This window comes from Notechis scutatus, chromosome 3 (genome assembly GCF_049901735.1).
Source record: "Notechis scutatus isolate UNSWTSFEM ecotype Mainland chromosome 3, rNotScu1.2, whole genome shotgun sequence".
In the NCBI taxonomy this organism is placed as follows: Eukaryota; Metazoa; Chordata; class Lepidosauria; order Squamata; family Elapidae; genus Notechis; species Notechis scutatus.
In genome coordinates this window covers 143,211,011-143,231,101 of record NC_142011.1, presented here as the reverse complement: position 1 = coordinate 143,231,101, position 20,091 = coordinate 143,211,011, and the positions used below count along the sequence as shown (strand labels likewise).

General features: G+C 39.3%; 1 protein-coding gene across 4 annotated transcripts in view; it reads right to left on the bottom strand.

Annotated features, from left to right (window-relative positions):
* The window catches only part of HIVEP1 (HIVEP zinc finger 1), a 73,953-nt gene extending 54,105 nt beyond the window's left edge, over positions 1-19,848 (bottom strand). The window contains exons 1-3 of one of the 4 annotated variants that reach the window (XM_087961302.1): positions 19,739-19,848; positions 18,839-18,966; positions 13,241-13,370 (exon numbers count right to left, since the gene is read on the bottom strand). In XM_087961302.1, the coding sequence (XP_087817428.1) occupies positions 13,241-13,286 (46 nt within the window). In that variant the 5' untranslated portion in view covers positions 13,287-13,370; positions 18,839-18,966; positions 19,739-19,848. Of the gene's footprint in view, positions 1-11,470; positions 11,522-13,240; positions 13,371-15,167; positions 15,471-17,206; positions 17,244-18,838; positions 18,967-19,738 lie in introns of those variants that run through there. The other 3 variants (XM_087961300.1, XM_087961301.1, XM_087961303.1) reach the window with 3 other exon arrangements.
* Between the last annotated feature and the right edge of the window lie 243 nt (positions 19,849-20,091).

The window sequence follows — 20,091 nt, the reverse complement described above, 5'->3', positions numbered from 1 at the left end:
TAATTATATTAAAGTGTCCAAAATTTTAACATTTCCTTATACTTTGCCTTTGGTATAGTTGTAATCTGTTGAGTATATGTGGGAATCAGAACAAACTGGAATTTATTTCCAAACATAGCAAGCATAGATGTTATTGTACACTACATGCCAAAGAACAGATGGTTTGACCAGCCAGGTACATTAATACTGGTGAAGGAGTAGCATTCACTTTATATCAACTTTTACATTGAAAAGTATTTTGTACTATTGTTTCTAGCGTAGGATTTTTGAACTTTGTGGAAATTTATAGCTATTAACCACACACATATCATGAATTAAAATTTTATTCAAACAATTTGCTTGTTATATTTTAATACAAGCAACTATAGAACAATATGAAACCAACATTGTTTCAACTTTTCTTTCTCCCCTTAATAGTTCTAAAAAAATTAAATATTTTTAAAAGTATGCTGTTTTCTGTCTAAATGTAGATCCAGCATATTCAGTCCTTTTTCAAAACAATTCTCCAGATTCAAAGAATATTTGGCATATGTATAAAATAATTAAGCATATCAATTTTCTTCTTCAATTATGTTTTGCATGCAAAAAGTAAGAAAAATAATTAGGACTCTTCAGGTTTAGAACTAATTCCAATTCAACTTTTGAGAAGAAATGTAGAAACAAATTGTTTCAACATTAATTGTTGCATAAGGAAACTCTTTAAACTAAGAGTAACATTTCTTTGGCTCCTCTTTTCCAGGGATAAAATTTATGTTATTCTTCCACTAGTGAAGACAAAGAACAAATATAGACACAGATTTCAAGCTCAGATTCAGTCATGTGCCACAGTGAAAAGGGCAACAAGCCTTTTTTTTTCTATCCATGTTGCATACATGGAATGCAATCTAGCTATAGTGTTTAAAAGGGTCCTAGAAATCTGTAAGGAATGCTGGCCTGGAAGTTCCAATGAAATGCTGCTGTGACCTTTTAACTGAATATTTTAACTGAGCAATGATAAAATTGCTCACATTTACTCTAAGCTAAATGGATGGTCAGAATCTTGTAAGTTGATACCACTGGGTCATTACCATGTTAACAAGGATATTTCTAATGTGAATTTCAAGCAAGTGGGCAAGGTATTTTATGATGCCTGTTCTGTTAAATTTATTCCTTGCTCACCTAGCTTGTTTAAGCTGTTGTGATGTGGATCTGGGTAGCAGTTAAGATCTCACTGCAGATGGAACAAGTATGGACTACCTTTAAAGAGATACCGGTATGCCTCCTTTTCAAGAAAGTTGCCTTAAGTCCATGATCACCCTATTGTAAATGTTCCATTTTTGTGGAAGGTTGGTAATATGTAACACAATAGTTATCCAAATTTGCTTCCCATTCTTGAAGAAAATCACAAAGATGGTGAGCCCTCAATTACAGATGATCATGGAAAAAGTGGGTTATCTGAATTCTCATCCAGTTGACTACATAGGACAGAAAGAGTCACATTAATAGACAGATGGTCAGGGACTGGAGTGGGATAAAAAGAGTGTGACATCCTATTGGAACTCTTAATAGCCTTTGATACTGTCTTTTATACTTTTAGGTCCCCATCAGTGGATGGAAATCCTCGAAATACAACCAGTCATTTAACCCATTTTGAAGTTGTAGTTGCTGCAGTGTCCCAGTCATTCGCACTTATGACTGACTGTGGGGGTGCTGCAGTGCCCCCCCCCCCACATCCTGCCTCACTGGAACCCCAGAAGCCTTGGGCCTACTCCCCACATGTCCATCACATACTTATCCTTTAAAAATCTCAGACCTTATGTTGCAGAAGATCAAGCCATGCATCCTTGGGCCCTATGACTGCCTCTTGGAAGTGGCTGATACTTTTAGCGTGCCCATAATTCCTTGTGAGTGAACCAAAATGGCAGCCACTTCTGCAAGGCCACTGCACAGACCACGGACGAACAGCTTCATTTTGCTGCCTTAACACAGTCTGCAGAGCAGAGATCTTCAAAAGGTAAGAAGGAAGATGTGGGGCCTGGTGTGGTGGGAATCAGGCCTAAGGCCTGCAGGGACTTGGTGGGGGAAGAAAATGCCTGCAGGGTATGGTGGGGGAAGGCAAGGTCTGCAGTACCTGGTATGGGAGAGAAGGTATCTTGGGCCAAGGAGGTGAGGCCTGGGCCAGGCAGGCCTGGACCTGAACTAGGCCTCTAAGGACCTCTCCAATTCAAGGCATCCCCTATTCCACTTAACCTGCGCATTCATTTAATGGCTGCATTAGGGAGAACAGGGGATAGGGTTCATAAACAAGGACATCTCACTTAATGGCCATCACCACTTGTGGCTGTGATTAGCAGGCTCCATTACAGTCATATCTCAAGGACCATCTGTATTACATCATGCTTTAGTGATTTTGCTCCTTCCTTCTGGTCAATGTCTATGATGAGAAAAATAGAGGTCTTAGGCAGTTTAGTGTGAGGTGGTCCATGGCTCAACCCTCCCTTCCAACCTATAAGGGAGGTCATTCATAGACATTTGGTATGATATACAGTAGATGTGTGGATGATACCCAATGCTGTATCTTGATCCAGAGTAAAATGGGAGATGTGGCTGAGGTCATGGTTTGGTGTTTGGAGTCTTTTGAGAGTCTGGCTGAGGAGAGTCTGAAAGACTCCGGGATAATGCTAAGACTCAATACAAGCAATTTTAGGGCTTTTCTACTTTTGATTCTGGGTGAGTTATGATCCTTCTAAGAGTACAAGCTGAAAACCCGGAATAAAATTTCAAGTAAAATTTCCCAGCCTAGGTTTTTGCTCACATTCAGTTGATATGCCAGTTTTATCAGTTTGTATATCCATCCACACACTGACTGGGAAACATAATGCTAAATCTACTATTGATCTTCTTCCCTATCTAAGGAGTCTAACTGGCATACTTTAATGATTCAGCATCAGAGGGGGAAAAACACATTGTTACTGCATTTCTGGTGTCCGAAATTACTAAGTTAGGTGAATCACTCAAAATAAATAATCAATATAGTCTTTCTTATCCCCACTTATCCCACTATGCTATTATTGAAACCTGATTGGTCTTATTACAGTGTTAATTTTTCTTGTATTAATTTTGCTGGGTTTTTAAATAAGCAACTATGTAGATAATTTTTAATAAGCAGTAGATAAATTTTTGGATCAAAAAAAGATGTATTCATAGTATAAAGAAAATGATTTACCTTTCTTTCATATTATTTTATTATTATCTAACTACATTTTTTGAAAAAATTACTAAAACTCTTAAAATTCCAAAATAGGAAGATAATGGCATATTTAATTTCAATTCAAATGGAGAAATGGAGAATTACCATAGAGTGGTTAATTATAACTCCACTTATTATCAAATGCGATCCCTGATTTATTTTCCTCTGGGGCCAGAGTCAGTCATAGAGAAAAAAAAGGTTTGAAATTCTTCAAGCAAGTAGGTAAATCTTTACAGTAGATTCCAACTTTATGTATAAACCAGATAGATTAAAAATTAAACAGGTAAGCCCACCCTGAATTCAAATTGCTGAGATAGGCCAAACCATTGTAACCATAGCAATTTATTGTCCTATTAATATTTTCAATTTATTAGTCTTGAAGACACAGGCAGGACTTATAGAAAAGTAAAGGTTACAATATTTGTTTGGGTTTCTCTTATCTTTTCCAGATGATTAAATTGAATAGGATCGAACTGGCATCATGTTTAAGAGAAGAATCTACCTTGTGGCTTGGACTTATTTTCTTCTACTTAAACGAGGCAATTATTAGCCATATGTTCTTGAGGACCAGTAAACAATCAGTGTAATGTAAGTTTTAAAAAGAGATCAAGTTGATACAAAAAATTATATACTACTTAATCTAAAGTTTGATCACGACAAAACATAAAAATTGTAGAAGAATGAAAAGTATTTTTCTATAATAAACACATTTGTTTTATTAATTTCCCATATTTTTAAAAATACCACAAGTCTGTTGATAAGAATAAGGATGAAGTAATGAATTTGCAGAATTTGATTTTCAAGTCCTTCATCAGTGTTTTAAACAAACTCAACAACCATGAAATATGATTACAAACAGTATTATGGACCAGTTACTAGTAAAAGAGATTAAGGAGAAAACAATAATTTTCATAACTGAGAGGTGTGCAAGTGGAGTCCTCAAGGGGTCATGGCTTAACTAATTCATTTTTATTTATCTGTAAATGCTCTGAAGTTAAAAAAGAATAGTGAGGTGGCCAGGTTTTCTGATGATACCCAAGCTGTTCACATAATAAAATCAACAGATTGCAAAGAGCTCCAAAAGGATCACCACAAACTGGGGAAATAGGCTTTAAAATGGCAAATGCAATAAAATGTAAGCAAGTGTAATGTGACACATATTGGGTTATAAAAACTCTGCTTTTACACACATATTAATGAGTTGCAAGCTAACTGTGACTGATCAGGAAGGAAGCCTTACTCAGTGAAAATATCAATCCCGTGTTGCTACTATAAAACCAAAACAAAAGGCAAATTCTATGGTTGAAATCTTAAAAAGCCAATATAAATCTACAATGGAGTTTTCATTTAGAACAGTGTACATAGTTGTGAGCATCAAATACCTTAAAAGGTAGAAGAAAACTAAAGAAAGTATTGAAAAGGCAATAAAATAATGGGGAATAACAAGAATATGAATCCATGTATGTGGAAATACAGATAAAAAGAAGTGTTTTCCATCACTCAGAATGTTGAAATTAAGCTACAATTTTTATTGCCATCAGATCTGATACTGCCACCAACTTAAACTATTCTAATAGGAGACTGGACAAATGTATAGAGATGAAGCTATCAATCGCTAGGACATGGTCCATTGTCCTCATCCAAGCAAAAGTCTTCCTATGTTCTGAAAATGATCTTTTGACTGGGATGCTGCCCCATAGAAGAGACTACAGAACTCAGCTGGCTGTACTTTACCATATTGTCTAAATCTCTACTGTACAGTTAGTTTATGCCAGAAGTGTCAAATCCACAGGCCTGGTCCCCAGAGATTGCCTTATAATAAAATACAGCAGCAACATTATGTTTATTGGTGCAATTTTATCTTTAAAAAAGCAAAAAAAAAATGTGAAATATCTAATACATGAAAGAGTTTAATTTATTTTCAATACTTCCATTTCCAATAATTAAAAAAAGATTGGAAAAAATCAATACTACCCAATTTGGTGTTGGCGATGCAGTGCCAGTTATACAACTTGCAGCCCTAGAAGTCCAAATAAAAACAAAGAGGAAAGGTACTGTATAAAAGTATCCATAATGTATTCATAAATATTGGTCTATGGTAACCTACTAGAGAAAGGGGGAAAGTTTCTATGGAAGTCTTTTGCTTTATACAAGCAGGCGCCTCTTATTCTGTTATGCAAAGTAATTGCTCTTCTTTTCTGTAGAAATCATGTGAATTAATAGTGATCAACATCTGAACTGTGTGCGAGAAGGAAGCACATTAGTCCATTGTTCACTAGTAGCATAAAAGTCACTGATACTGACCAAAATTAGGAGGAAGTGTTTTTGGCTGATCTTTTCCAAAACACCTAGACTTTACTTAATCGTTTTCCTTTGGGGTTTTCCAACAAAAGCATTCCTTTCCAAAAACAATCAGATCAAAATTATATAAATTTTAAAATGTTTATTAAACAATTTTTAAAAAGAAATCTGGGAATTCCTATTTTAATAATGGAACAGAATTAAGCACTGAACCTAAAAGAAATAATATACTATCAGATTTCTCAGAAAGGCTGAAAGCTTTTGGTTAAGTAGAATCCTCAACCCCACCTCAAACTGTTTTTGCTACAGTTGCCAAAGCTGCGTTTCCAAATCCTATGGGAGAAAGACCGATTCATTAGGGTACTGACTCAAGAGACACATTTGCAGTATTGTTTACCAGAAGCACAGGATTCAAATTAACAAGCAGGTACAAGTCCATGACTATATTCAACTGCCTGTTTCTTAAAGTGCACGGGGAGACTCCCAAAGGACTAGTTGCTAAGTGAAGACAGATAAGGAAGAAAAAGGAAGGGAATGTCAGAAATAGATTTTTTTAAAGAAGGATAACCCAAAAAATTGAAAAGGGAAAAACATGGAAATTCCATTAGAATTGCAAGCACAATTTAAAATAAAGTTCAGCTGGCCTTGTCTTCTCACAAGCCAAATTTAACACAATTTAACCACCAATTTGCAATACATACACAATCTAATACCTTCAAAATTACATTTCTAACCTAACTGAATTAGAGGCAAGAACTATTTTGAATTCCTAAAATGCTGGGAGATAAACACGCTTTTATCTCTTGGCCATTGAACAGCTAATTTTAGAGAACTTTCAAGCAAAGATCAAAACCACCATAAATCAGAAAGAACTAGAATTCCTTTTACAGCTGAGAATGTAAGAGAAATGCATAAACATAGACTACCTTCTCATCAAACTAGAGGTTATTAGCATCCATTTCCAACCAGAATATGAATCTTTTTTTATATCCAAGAAAAATGGCCAACCCAATACCAAATCCCACCTAATCTAAAGTTCTAAAAACAATGCTGTCCCTTAAATATTTCATAAAATTCGTATTTATCACCTCTAAAAAGGTAGAAGCTTAAGGAGAGTAGTTAACGCACCTCTTAGAAACAAACTGTTATTATAGTTGCTCACAATTAACACTTGTTGGGTGCAGTAACATAGTTTACATTATACTATTCTGCTTTTACATTTTGAAACATTTTATTCTAAAAATATTTTGTGTCTTCTCAGTTGCAGATGTTTAACTTTAGTTTCTGTTATTTTCCATGTTCCTTTTTATGCTTTCAACCAGTTCTTACTTACATGTTTTCAACCAATTCTTACTTATATAATGTTCAAACATGCAATTTAATCAATTTACTCCACTAGATTTCTCATTAATTGTAACTTTGATGTCTTTATTTCTTTCTCTTTTTCACCTTTAAAGATTATGTTTGCAGATATACTCCAAGAAAATGTTAGTAAAGTCGACATGGCAAGTCTCTGATCTTAGTTTTTTTCTTGTTTTCTCTAATTTTCTAAAGTGGGTTTGGGATGGTATTGGTGTTGCAAGCATTATAATTTACTGGTCAGCAAGTTACATTACTTCGAAATTTAAATTTGTTCTCAGAAAACACTTTTGCAATTTTCAAGGAAAGTGTTACTCATTCTTCTTCACTACTAACAAAGCCTTGAGTTCATGAGACATAAACAAAAGTTGTCTGCAAGTCAGAAGCCATAGAAATTGAAGGGATAAAATAAATAAATGAAAAGACAAACAATGCTGTAAAATTTTGTGAATACATTTTAATTGTTTTCATAGTTTGGATGATTGCTAAAATATTGAATGTTTAATGCTATCATTTCAACAGCATTTTTTCTACTGGAAAATGAAAAAAGTTTCTCAGCCAAATTATATGCCGCCCCGATGTAATTTAAATATTATGGCATAAAGAGCAATACAGAAATTTTAAATGTAGGGTTTTTCAAGTTAGGCTGTCTACTTATAGAAATAAATATAACAGGAGGATAAGCAACAGATTGACACATGAAACTGCTCTAATATAGCTCTCATGGCATAGAAGTTTTTTTTAAAGTACAATAAATGTGTTGCACCATCTGGAAAATTCACATATTTATTATGGCTTAAATTTGTACAACCTAGAGCATCTGTTAAATAGATAAGAGGTGGGTAGGAAATAGATCAGGCTAAACTGGTATATTTGGGGCAAAATCTGAATTATATTGGCAAGGATTACTGAATCTCTATTGGCGGCACAACAACTTTTCTCACTTTACCAATTGAGAAAATAAAAGTACCCAGGAATGGATTTTATATAAAACCTCGGTGAGCTCTAAAGACATTCCTGGGCTCAAATCTTTGACTTACTATTTTTAGGATGATAACAGGACATTATTATTTTTCTATTTCTTTTTTATCTCACCTTTAATCTTGTAGTAGACTTTGTAAAAGAACTATGTTAATCTACTGTATAGTGGGGAGGGGGGATCAGGACTCTGACAGCACTTTTTGTGGCTAATATATTTTATTAAATAGCATACTCTTTTGTGAGCTTAAAAAACTTGTGCTTTTAAAACAACTCGGAAAAAGTTGTATAAGACTCCCTATGAGCTATAATCTTGATTCTCACCAGTGATCTCTCACCCAAATTCTAACCAGGCTGAACTTTACTTGGCTGCAAAACCACCACCTGCTGAGACTAATATTCCTTTCCAAGAACTAGATCACTAATTTGTTCATGCTTCTTTTGTATTTGGAAAGGAAATCTCTAAATTTAAAGAAAAGCATGATATTCTTTTGAGTATAGCCTTCAATTTACTGTTCAATAATCACATGAAGTATTGAAGTTTAAATATCTAGCCCCAGGTCCATATCTAATACAGGAACATCATCATTAGCAACATGAGTTGAGATGCTCACTTAAAGGTTCTTCTCAAACATCATTATTTTTATTCCCAGATATATGAGAACATCATTATCTAGCCCAGTGATGGCGAACCTATAACACAAATCTCACAGGTGACAGATCATGCCATTTTTTGCTGACATGTGGGGCCTGGGGCCTCCAAAAATCATGCAAGCATTCTCTTGCAATTTTCAGAGACTCTGGGGGCCCTATGAGAGGAGGGCTATCTCAGGCAACTTCCAGAAGTCCAGACAGGAGATCCAGACAGGCCTCTTTTATCCTTGGCAGGGGGAGTGGATTGGGAGAAGGGAGAGTGACACACCAGCAGAATTAAGGTAAACATGTTCTGAATTTTTGGCATGCCAAACCCTAAAAGATCCTAGTCTTGCATTCTCAGTAATGTGCATAATTATGGAACTCTGGAAAATAGCAACTACACAGTAAGGATGAATAAAATAGTTCCTGAGTCAACCTCTAGCTCATAATGTGATATGAATAGAACTTTTTGGATCATGGGATTTTGACTTCTGTTTTACCCAGCATCTGGCAGAGAGCCTATTCTACAGCCCTTCTACCATTTCTTTTACTCATATTATGTTGGGTCCCGAATTTAGATTGAAAACAGCCACGCATGTGTGAATTTCTGAAATAAAAATATTGATCTTAATGGGACAAAATATTTCTTTCCTGCAAGCTTTCCTCCAGATTTTTTAAATCAGCCTAGTTCTGATCCATTAGAAGCACAGATGGGATTGTATCAAGATGTTCTGCATTATGTTAATTCCAAAACTGAAATATGTTTATACTGGAATCAAATTGCTAGAAAAGCCTTTTTTGTTTCAGAGTCAGATAGCATATCTAGCGTCATCTTTAAAACTCTTGCAAGTAAAATCTCAAGCATACTTCTTTTTGTCTTTGCAATACTGATGAACCTTTTGGTCAAATAATGGTGACCATTTAACGCATCAGTGGTCAACAGATAAGTCATGGTTAATATGTAATCCTATAAAATCTTATGACATACAGTGAGACATCACTCAAATTATAGTATTTAATCTAGGCACAAAATTTAATGCAAAAGAACACTGTTTTATTTCATTCAAGGGGCATAATTCTCAAACTGTAACTTGCAATTCCCAGGAATGTTGTGAAAAATTTACAAGAGGTTTGCTATTTTCTTTTTAAATTTTCTTCTGTCAAGCCTGGACTTTGAATTTTTGCATGCTCACCAATCTGTTCCTTTTTTGGCAGAGGCATGAGGATTCTGTGAACTCAAAAAAACATTTGATTTGATGTTTACAAACAATTTTTGAAATGAAAATGTTTATAATTACTTATCTATTTCTTTTACAAAATGTTTTAATGTCGTATTCATTAAAATCTATCATTATCTTAACATCTGTGAAGTTTTGTGACTTGCTTTGATTATATTACTATGTACTTTATGGAATAAGGTTTTTAATGGCATTAATATGGACAACATTCTAATTCTGCAAGATGTAGCAGCTGATATCTTTTTGGAAAATTCATTTCGTGTTATTGATGTATGGACATATACCATCAACAGTGGGGTTTTGCTTCTGTTGGAAATATTTGTTTCCTCTACCATCTTTGCAGGCATGGCATGCAATAATACATCCATATTCTTTGGAATATCTGTAGACGTCTACATGTTAGCAATTATTAGTAAAATATAAAAACATTTATTAAAGCTTAAGATTTCATAATACAAGTGGGCTCATTTATCTCTTGCTCAATCTTAACCTGAATGTAATCCTTTGTTTTATTCCTGAGAGCTGGCAGAAAGAAATTCATTCATCTTTTTAGAGGGGTTGGTAACTTTAAGAAACCCTGCATTACATAAAAACTGGTTAACCCTAACCCTTCATATTGTTTTGACACAGATAGTGTTTGTACCCCAACAAATCAAGAGAGAGACAGAGGGAGAGGGAGAGGGAGAGAGAGAGGCAAAGGGAGAGGCAGAGAGGGAGAGAGACCACACCAATATATTGTTGAGATGGCTCTTCTTCCTTTTTTTGTCTACCAGTGAGATTTGGCTGATTATTTCAGTTGTCTTGAATGCATTCTATTGACATATCTGTGCAATATTTATTAACTGAGCTGTTGAATTATGAAAATTTGCAGAGCCAACAAGTGTGACATTATTTGCCATTAGGCAAAACCTTTTTGGACAGGATATTTTATCACTAGCAGCAGGCAAAAAAAGGAACTAGAGTCTTTGAAATATAGATAGTCCTCACTTTACAACCAGAATTGGGACCAGAATTTTCATTGCTGTGCAAATGACTTCTGCCCAAGTTTAAAAACTTTTTTTTTGCCACAGTTGTTAAGTAAATCACTAGGGTTGTTAACTGAATCATGTGGTTATTAAGCAAATCTGGCTTCCCCCTTTGACTTTGCTTTTTGGAAGCTGTCTGGGAAGTTGCAAATGGCAATCACATGACCCAGGGATGCTGTAAGTACCATTTGTAAATAAATGCGGGTTGCCATGTGCCCAAATTTTAATCACGTGACATTGGAAATGCTATGACAATGTAAGTGTGAGGACCAGTTGTAGGTCACTTTTTTCAGTGTCACCCTAACTGTGAATGGTCACTAAATGAATGGTGGTAAGTCAAGGATTACCTGTAGTAGTCTAGGATTACAGGAAACAAACTACTGACTTTGGGAATCAGTCCAAACTAATTCACAGAGTTATTGTTGCTATGTAAACTATCATGAGCTCTACATGAGAGAAGGCATAAATCTATGTATAATTTTATTTGGCAAAAGATTTAACCATTTCTCTCAATTCTTAATAGCTGTTAAACATAAATAGTTGTATTAGAAGAGTGGTCCCCAACCTTTCTGGTTTTGAGGATTGAGAGAGGGGAATGGTTCTGCGTGAGTGGCGTGCGAACACGCATGCAGTTGCATTTGTACAAGTGGCGGGTATGCGTACCCGCTGCTCACACAAATGGAGCTGAGCACACACACACTTACCCACCGCTTCTGTGGCCCAGTTGTGGGCCACCACCTGGTGTTTGAGGACCCCTGTATTAGAGTAAGACAAGTCTTTTTAAAAAATTATGAATGCCAAAGTGAAAATGGATTCTAAACTAAGATCAGAAAGATTAAGTCCTCCATGAGTAGTCAGCAAAAAGCTTCATTATCAAATACACATACAGTGGAAGTTGGAGTCATACAGGATAAGGAAGGTAAGGATGAGGATTCAAGTTTGTAAACTTCACTAGTTAATAAATATATTACTTAAGAAAGTAAATTTCTACAGTTAGATTTCCTTAGCTCAGCAAGTACCCCTAATCCTAAGAAGCACCAAATCAAAGGATTATCAAAGGAGGGCTAACAAATATTGGAAGGAACCACCAAAATGTTTTTGCAATATTTTACAAAAATGTAAGTGGAAAATCTGAGAAAAAAATCAATAGTATTCAGGGAAAAAATATCTTCTTCAACTTGAACCAATTTTTCAAATTCGTAAATGACTTACATATATCACCTTTTTTATCAAAGCATTTAACTGCAAGACAGGACATTATACTAGTATTTTAAGTGTATTATGGGTGCATTGTTTTGCAGATGGAATATATTTAGCTACAGGAGAAAAACCTCAATTAAAAAGCTGCATGTAATAAAATAATATATTTTAATAAATGAGAAATAAAAACCAGTACAACAGTATTGCCTCTTGCTTACTGAATTAACTAGAGAGTAGTTGCAAAGTAGCTGCAAAGTAGTAAGTAGTAGCAAAGTAGAAAGACACCTTCCAAATGTGTAGTTTTCATTCAACTCTTTTTGTCTTAATTAAATCAACTAATCTACTTACTAATCCTACCAACAAAATGTGTTTATGTGACAAGCAGTGAAGGAACAGTACTTAGCAATGCATTCATATATATTTTTCATTTGTTTTCACAAATAGAGGAACAAACCAGAAAAAAGTAAACCTTGTGTAATGTGTGACCCAGAAACTACAGTGTATTTATTTGGACAAGCCAAGGCATAAAATAATCATAAATCCTGATTTAAATATTGGGTGTATGTTTATATGTGTATGTGTATGCACATGCATGTATTGTTTGCCATTCATTCCTTAGTTAGTTAGTTAGCAACTATTCACAAATATGATGGTAATAAAAAAACCGTTTCCCAACAGATCTGGAAAACAGATCTTCATGACCAAATTTTGTGCACCTAACAACAATGTAGACCGGAGAATAACATATAAACTATAACTTTATCTGAATGACATGACAGCAACAAGAGGTCTTTGCAACGTTTCTCTGTGTTCATTTAGCAACCACTCATACTTCAAGAGCTAGTCTTGAATGTAACTTAATCACTAAATGAGAAGTGGGTGTAATTCATGTAAATTCCGCAAAGCTTTTGAAATTAGAATGGTTCTTGAAGAAAACAGCAACCAAAACCAATTTCAAAGGTCATAGGTGCCACAAAAAAGCTTTAAGTCAGGTTGCATTCAGTACATATAAGAAACCACAGCATGTATGAACTTATGTTGTGATATTAACTTTAAAATTAGATGAATAGATGAAAAGATTTCTAAACAGACCAGAGTGCATGTGTCCAAGATAGAACATTGATATTGAAACGTATGTTAACTTTAAGTACAACATATTTCTTTTAAATTACTGCCATCATGCTAATTTTTGAAAGCAAGGTCATTTTAACATTACCCCTTAACTTAAAATTCATTGAAATATTAATATTCCTATATAAATGTTTTTTTCTTACCTCTCAAATTTCTAGGATTTATTTGTTTTGTTCGAGGCATTCTCATCCAATCATAGGCAGTTTTGCAAAAATGGAGAATAGATCAAAAGAAGATCCATAAATATGCCAATGGGGTCAATTAATCCACATACTGGGGAGGAAAAGATTAGATTAAGTAATGTCAGAAGCAGTGGTCTAAACATACAATATCAATTTAATGAACTGATTACATTATAACAATATGGACATGAGACCAGGCTAACCTTTACATGCTAAGTAATTACTTCTTCATGCTTGTACATTTTATAGAATATGGCACAGAAAATAGTCTAGAAGCAAATATCCCATTAGTGTGTAGCGCAGATAATCTTTAAAAATGATGTACTTAGAACTAAAAGTTTAACTATCTCATTCTTTAATTATTTACACTCAATTTTTCTACAATCACCTCCTTAAGAAAAAAGCACAACTTAAAAACAATAAATTATGATTTACTGAAGTCAATCATATAGAATACTTTAAAACTGTATCCACAATTATATTAAAAACAGAACTATTTTAAAGTTTCAACCTACTTCTAATGAAAGTATCTCAACAGGACAATCCACTTTCATGCCAGCCTGAGGAGAGTTTTGTTTTACCTTGTCACACCATGTTAGGTCACCGAAATATGTGACCAGAATAATAGATTCTAATACTAAGCTTGTGACAAAGTTGCTGGGTAAGATCGAATCTATTAAATCTTACAATTTTTAAGGAACTGTGAAATCCTTTATGAAGGAGATGGCTTCTCAAATAGTTTAAAACTCCACTGCAGAAATATTTATTATATGCATATAATGAATAATCCAATAGTTTTTTCAAATCTGTTTTGCCAATGTTTTCCCAGATCTCAGACAGAAATCAAAAGGCCTTTAAACAGAAGTTTTAACAACTCATTGATTTCCATCAAACACAAGTGATGCATCCTGCAAAAACACCAACTGTTTTTATTATTGTTTGTTATTTTTTTTAATAGAATGTATATCTTATTCAGGGTTTATCACCCCAACAGAATGATTAAATTGTGAGAGAATTTAATGTACAGCCATCTTGCTCCCCTGAAATAATTGTTGGGAATCATACAATGCAGGAAAAGGGGAGAGATTCACAAATGAATATTTGTAGCACTGTTGGGACGGGTTTATTTTCTTTGACCTCAATATGACAATTTATTTCTCCCTTTGTTTCAGACAGCTTGTGTTTTTTTTAAATGTTATTACTCCCTCAGGGCTTTGCTAGATAAGCAAGTATGTGAAAAATACAATGTGAAACATGGATAGTTCTTTAATTGGCTATCAAGGTTATTATCAAATTTATGCAGTGTTTAAAAATATCAGTCTTTCCCTCACAATTCATCCCAGATGCTGGAGTACTGACTAATCAGCTATTAACAGCAAATAGCAAGAATTTTTAGACTCAATATATAAAAAGCACATTACATAATATTTATTCTTTTAGAGTAGTACTTCCGTTGGCCACCAGCAGGATTTCCCTTTTCTTTTTAGAATAGTTAAGGATATAAAAGGCGCTTGGGTGACAATTCTTTCAAATAGGAAAACATCAAGTATCTCTTATGTGAGTAACTGAGGGAAAGAATAGTGGTGGGGGGGGTTTAGAAATACCCATTCGAATTAACGAAACAGAATTACAGGGAAAAAATGGAAATGAAATGAGGCGCAGTGACGGCGGGTAGCCCTGTGAGAAGTACTGTTGCAAAGGGGAAAAACATGAATGAATAAAGAGGGAGGAGCTTGGGAAAACCCCTGTGCAACGCAGAACTGAACAAAGCACAGCACACATGCCAGGAGGTGGAGGAGAACGAGTGCAAACCAGGACCGACCCGAGGGAGGGAGAACTCACCGGGATGCCTGGTTACCACAGCCACAGCCCAGACGCCCAAACCTACCTTGCTGAAGCTGCAGACGCCGCCGAATTAAAAAATACGCACGCAGCCCAAAAGGCCAGGAGAAAACCGGAGCAAACGCGCCAATGCAAGCCAACCCAAACCGCGCCAGGCAAAGCCTACAACGCGAGCCGTGCAGGCTTCTCTCCGGCCCTTGCATTCGCGCCTCAAGCCCGACTCTCCCGGCCCCGAAGCTTTCATGATTCAAGGAGACTTCTTGGGGCGGCGGGGGGCGCGGGGGCTGTGTTTTCCCCTCAGCTTTGAGGACGCAGAGGCTCCGTGGGGCTGAAAGAAGCGGCCAAAAGGGGAAGCTGGCAGACCCGGAGGGGGGAGTGTACGCGCTTAGGTCTCTCCTTCCGCCACCCTTCCTGGATTCTCTCCCCCGCTGCTGCCGCCGCTTCTGATGGCGGCGCCGGCGTGAAGAGCAGCAGCCACCGCGGCAGCACCCGGGAAGCTTGGCGACCCCAGCACGGCGGCGACGTCTGGGATCCTCCTTTACTTGACAGCCTCCTCCACAAACATGACCCGGCGCTAAACAAAAACAAAAAAAACCCTCCCCACAATCCTCTTCCTCACCAAGGCCTCCCCTCCGTAGGCTCCGCACAGACATATAAACACGGCAGCGCCCCCACCCCTTCAGCACCTCCTCCTCGGTTCAACTCTCACTAGCCCAGTCGCTCCAGGCAAGCCAGGATGGGCCGAAAGCCCCCAAATGGCCCGGAGTAAAAACCCGGGGGGCTGGGCATTGAGCGAAGCCTCTTCTGCTGTGCCAGATGCCCACATTCGTTCTTCAGCCTCGCGAAACATTTCGCCTCGGTCCTCGGGGGCTGCAGCAGAAGCATGCCCGCGGCCGTCCCACCTCCGGCGGTTCTTGGCCCTTACGCACCCCTTCTCCTTGGGGACGGCGCCTGCCTCATCCTGGCGGGAAGTTCAGCGCCCCTCCCTCCATGCCGAGAGCCACCGCCAACTCTTCCCGCATCTGCTCCAACTTGGGAGCTCCCTGCCCGCCTACCGCGGGCTCTTTCCCCCGCGGCTACCTTCCCTCGTGAGGTGTTTGCTCATACCTAGGAACTCCCGTTCCAGTAAGCCTCTCCTGCCTTCCCTCCCAAGAGGCAGGTGTCGCGTCATTTTCCCCGAGGAGCCCTCCTGGCAGAGGAACCCTCTGGTCACTTCACACCTACGTATCTTTCGTTGAACTCGCACCTTGTTCCAAGCCCGCGCTCCCTCCCAAGGACCTCCGGTGCCGCTTTGCTCCGAACGATTTACTTTCCCCGTATCGCCTGCCCAGCTCCGCGTATTCCACATGTTTCACGGGCTACACGTCAACAGTCTCCCCGGCTTCCACCCTCCCTTGCAAAACCCACAACCCTCTTTTCCCGCCCCTAGACCAAACGCCGAGGCCCCCGGGGGCTTGCATCCTTTTCCTCCCTCCGTCGTTTACACCCAGGATTAGCAGCCAAGCCTGAACTAGCCGCCCCTCAAGCCCACCTTCCCTTCCCCTCCCGCCACTATACAAAGCCCGGGAGCAGGGAGAGGAGAGGGTGCGGCGGTAACCGGTGGGGGGGGTAGCAGGTGGACGGGAGAAACACCCAGCCTGCAGGGACGGTGGGAATGGGGAGGGTGGCCAAACGGGGGCTTGGTGGGGCATGCCACAACGAGGTACTCGAAAGAAAGCAGAGCGGGAGTTTGGAGGTCTAGGGGAGGAAGTTGGAGAAATTAATACACAAAGGAGGCAGTTTGTACAGGAGGATTCGGGAGCAGTAGGAGTCCATAGGCAAAAAAAAAGGGGGGTTCAAAGAAGGTGTCAATGGGCGGAGACACCCTACACGGTTAAAGAGTGGGGCTGGGCTGGGGCGGCCGCCTCCACCACTTCCCCTTTTCTACCCCCCCCCCTTCCCTGGTGCCCTTCCCCCACTCTAGTAAGGGCGACCGGGAGGGCGGGGAGAGATAGTAGAGCGCGCGACCGGCTACACCTCCGAGCTTTTTTTTGGGGGGGGAAAGAGGAGATAAATGGAAAGGAAGGGGAGGGGGGTTTGCTTTACCTTCCTTCACTTTCTATTGCAGGAAGCGGGCCGGGTGACGTCATCGGGTCTCCCGGGCCCCGCCCCCTGCTCCGTCTGCCTAGGAGAGAAGGGGCGGGGCTTGACGAAGGAAGGGGTGGCCGAGGGGCTTTCCTCGCTTCCTCTTAGACCTCGACGAGGAAGGGCAGAAGTGAAACTAAGAACTTTAAAGCAGGCGGGGAGGGGGGAGGGGGAATTCCTTGGCTGCCGTTTAGATCCTCCCACCCGAAGAATCCCAGCAGCTCTGAACAGCAAGTCGCTTTTCTGGAAAGCCCTGGTTTGCTAGGCAGCTGGGACCTTCGCTGTGTGTCCTTGGATTATTAACCACCGTTGCTTTGTGCGTTCTTTAAAACGTCAAAACAATCTCCCCCGCCTGGCCTTCGAGCTGGGTTGTCTCTACAACTCCTAGAATTCCCAGCCAGGCTGACTTGCAAGTCAAAGGATTGAACTGCAGGGTAAATATTTTACTTTTCAACACTGCCTAGTACCGGCTGTTTCAGCAGCAAGCTGAACTTCAATTTTACAGGTTATATTTCACATACAGTTACTGAGTGACCAGCTTATACAGACACTTTTTTAAAAAAAAATAAGGAATTATCCAACTTTCCCAAGTATTTATAAATGAATGAAATATGAATGCTAAATTTCTACTGCTGATTAAGGCATACATAATTTGAGGAAGCAGAGTTTAAAAGAAGTGATGTCAGGGATAATCATTGTAAGACACCTATCACACAGGAAGCATTACATGCAGGCCATGATCTCTTTTCTGCCTACCTCATTAAAATTAAAATCCACTTTTAAATCTGGTCAAAGACACAAAAATTTTGAAAAATGTAATAAGCTGTGAAATGCTATATGAAAATACTGGAAAGCTTCTGCTATTTAATTACAGAAACACTAGCACAGCGTTTCTACAAAATACATTTTAATTTGGTTTTTTTTTTTCCTTAATGGACAAAAACATGGAAGTAATAAAAAATATTAGGGATTTTTTATAGAAACAAAGATTGCAAGTGCTCCCTACACAATTATGTAAATAAGGTAGAGCAATGACATAATGGAAGCCTCTTCTATTATTGTGTCATTCTAACAAGTTTTAGAACCATGGGACAGATACTGATGAACAATAGGCCAACCATACTATCTAAAGTAGGTAGTTCTTACATTTCAAGGTTGACAATCTGACAAATGACTGGGAATATATTTCTGATGTTATAGGAGATCAAGCCAATATGTGAATTCATCCACCCAGGTGTCCTTGGGATATCTACCTACTCTGAGAGAAACAGCATCCAACTTCATGTAAAAGGAACAAGAAACAATTCTGTAAAATTATGGTCTTGCCATTCAGATCAGGAATAGGGACTCTGGATTCAAGATGTTACAAAATGCCCAGTCTTGCCCAGTCTCGGTCACCACAACCAAAAACGAAGGATGGCAACAGCTGCAGAACACTTTCTGAAGGCCGAAAGTACTTCACATCTGCAGAAATGGGATGCCCTGCTATTAACTACAGGCTCCTATTTATTCAGTACTAACCAGATCCTAAGTAGTTTTAAGGGGACCCTGTTCAGACAGCTCTATTTACATGATTTTTGCCGCTGTGTTTACCTGTTATTCTTGTCCACTATATTACTCTGTTCTTTGAGTGATTCACAGCAGAAGGTGCCTTCTAATGCTAAGCACAGCCTGGGCAAGGTGCCATCGCCCTGGAATTTTTATATATAAACAGATTTTCTCTAGAAAGAAAAAACGATGAGAGAATTCGTGAATAAAAACAGGAGCGAAGACTTCATCTGCACTTGACCTACAACAATCCTTTGGCTAAAATAGCCGACTTGTGCAATAAAAGCTCTCCCTCTGGCACACGACGCCTAGCGCAAATCCTATACAAGACCCCATCTATACTATAGGATTGCGCTAGCAGCTCATACAAATGGGGGTCTTTCCTTGCGATCCCCAGCTTGCAAGCCCGCTTGGACCGTCGCTCTCCTTGGCGAAAAAGAGCTTCCTCGGGCCCAGGAAAGAAAAGGTGAAAAAAAGCGAGCTTTCCCTCCCCCCTCGGGAAAAGTCCAAACTTATCCGGGAAGAGCCCTTAGCGAGGCAGCGCTGCCGCCGCCTCCAGCCCTGGTGCCCGTCACACGCCCCCCTGCAGAGGCCCATCCCTCCAGGGCCGAGACACGCACACACCCTCCTCCCATGTATGCACAATCGCCGGGGCTGCTGCTGCTGCTGACGCGGAGATCCCGGAGGTTCCTCCTTGCCGCTGGCAGGTCATGCAGGCTGCGCTTGCCGGCGCCGCCTCCTCCTTCCTGGTTGGGTTTTCCCGTTCGCTAAAGAGGAGCCACGCTTAAATCCCCCCCCCTCCTCCGCCTCCTTCCCGTTGCGACAGACTGAGCCCAACTGCGCGGGCAGAAAATATGCCCACCCCGCAACCAGGGCTCTCGCCCGCTGTCAAAGCTGTCCCGAAAAAAGAAAAGAAAAAAAGCGGGGGGCAGGAAGGAAACTTACCCCCAAGTCGGCGCCGGTTCTTCCCAGTTTAAGTTTTAGCGTGAAACGACAAAAGCCGAAAGAAAAGGAAGGCAAACCCCCTTTCGCTGTTGGAAGTGGGCGTGAGAGGAAATCAAAAGGGGAGGCGCCTAAGGCTCGCTCACTCGTTCTCTCTCCCCCCCTCTCTCTCTCCCTCTCATTCCTTCTCTCTCTCTCTCTCTCTCTCTCTCCCCCCTCCCCGCCCGCCGGCGCTTGCTCCCCCTTTGGCCCTGCCCGGGTTTTCGCTGCGCGGCTTTGATTGGCTTGCTCTGCAATCATCAGCTGTTTATAAAGATCGTCAGGAGGGCAACGGGATCTTTTTCCAGAATAGGAAA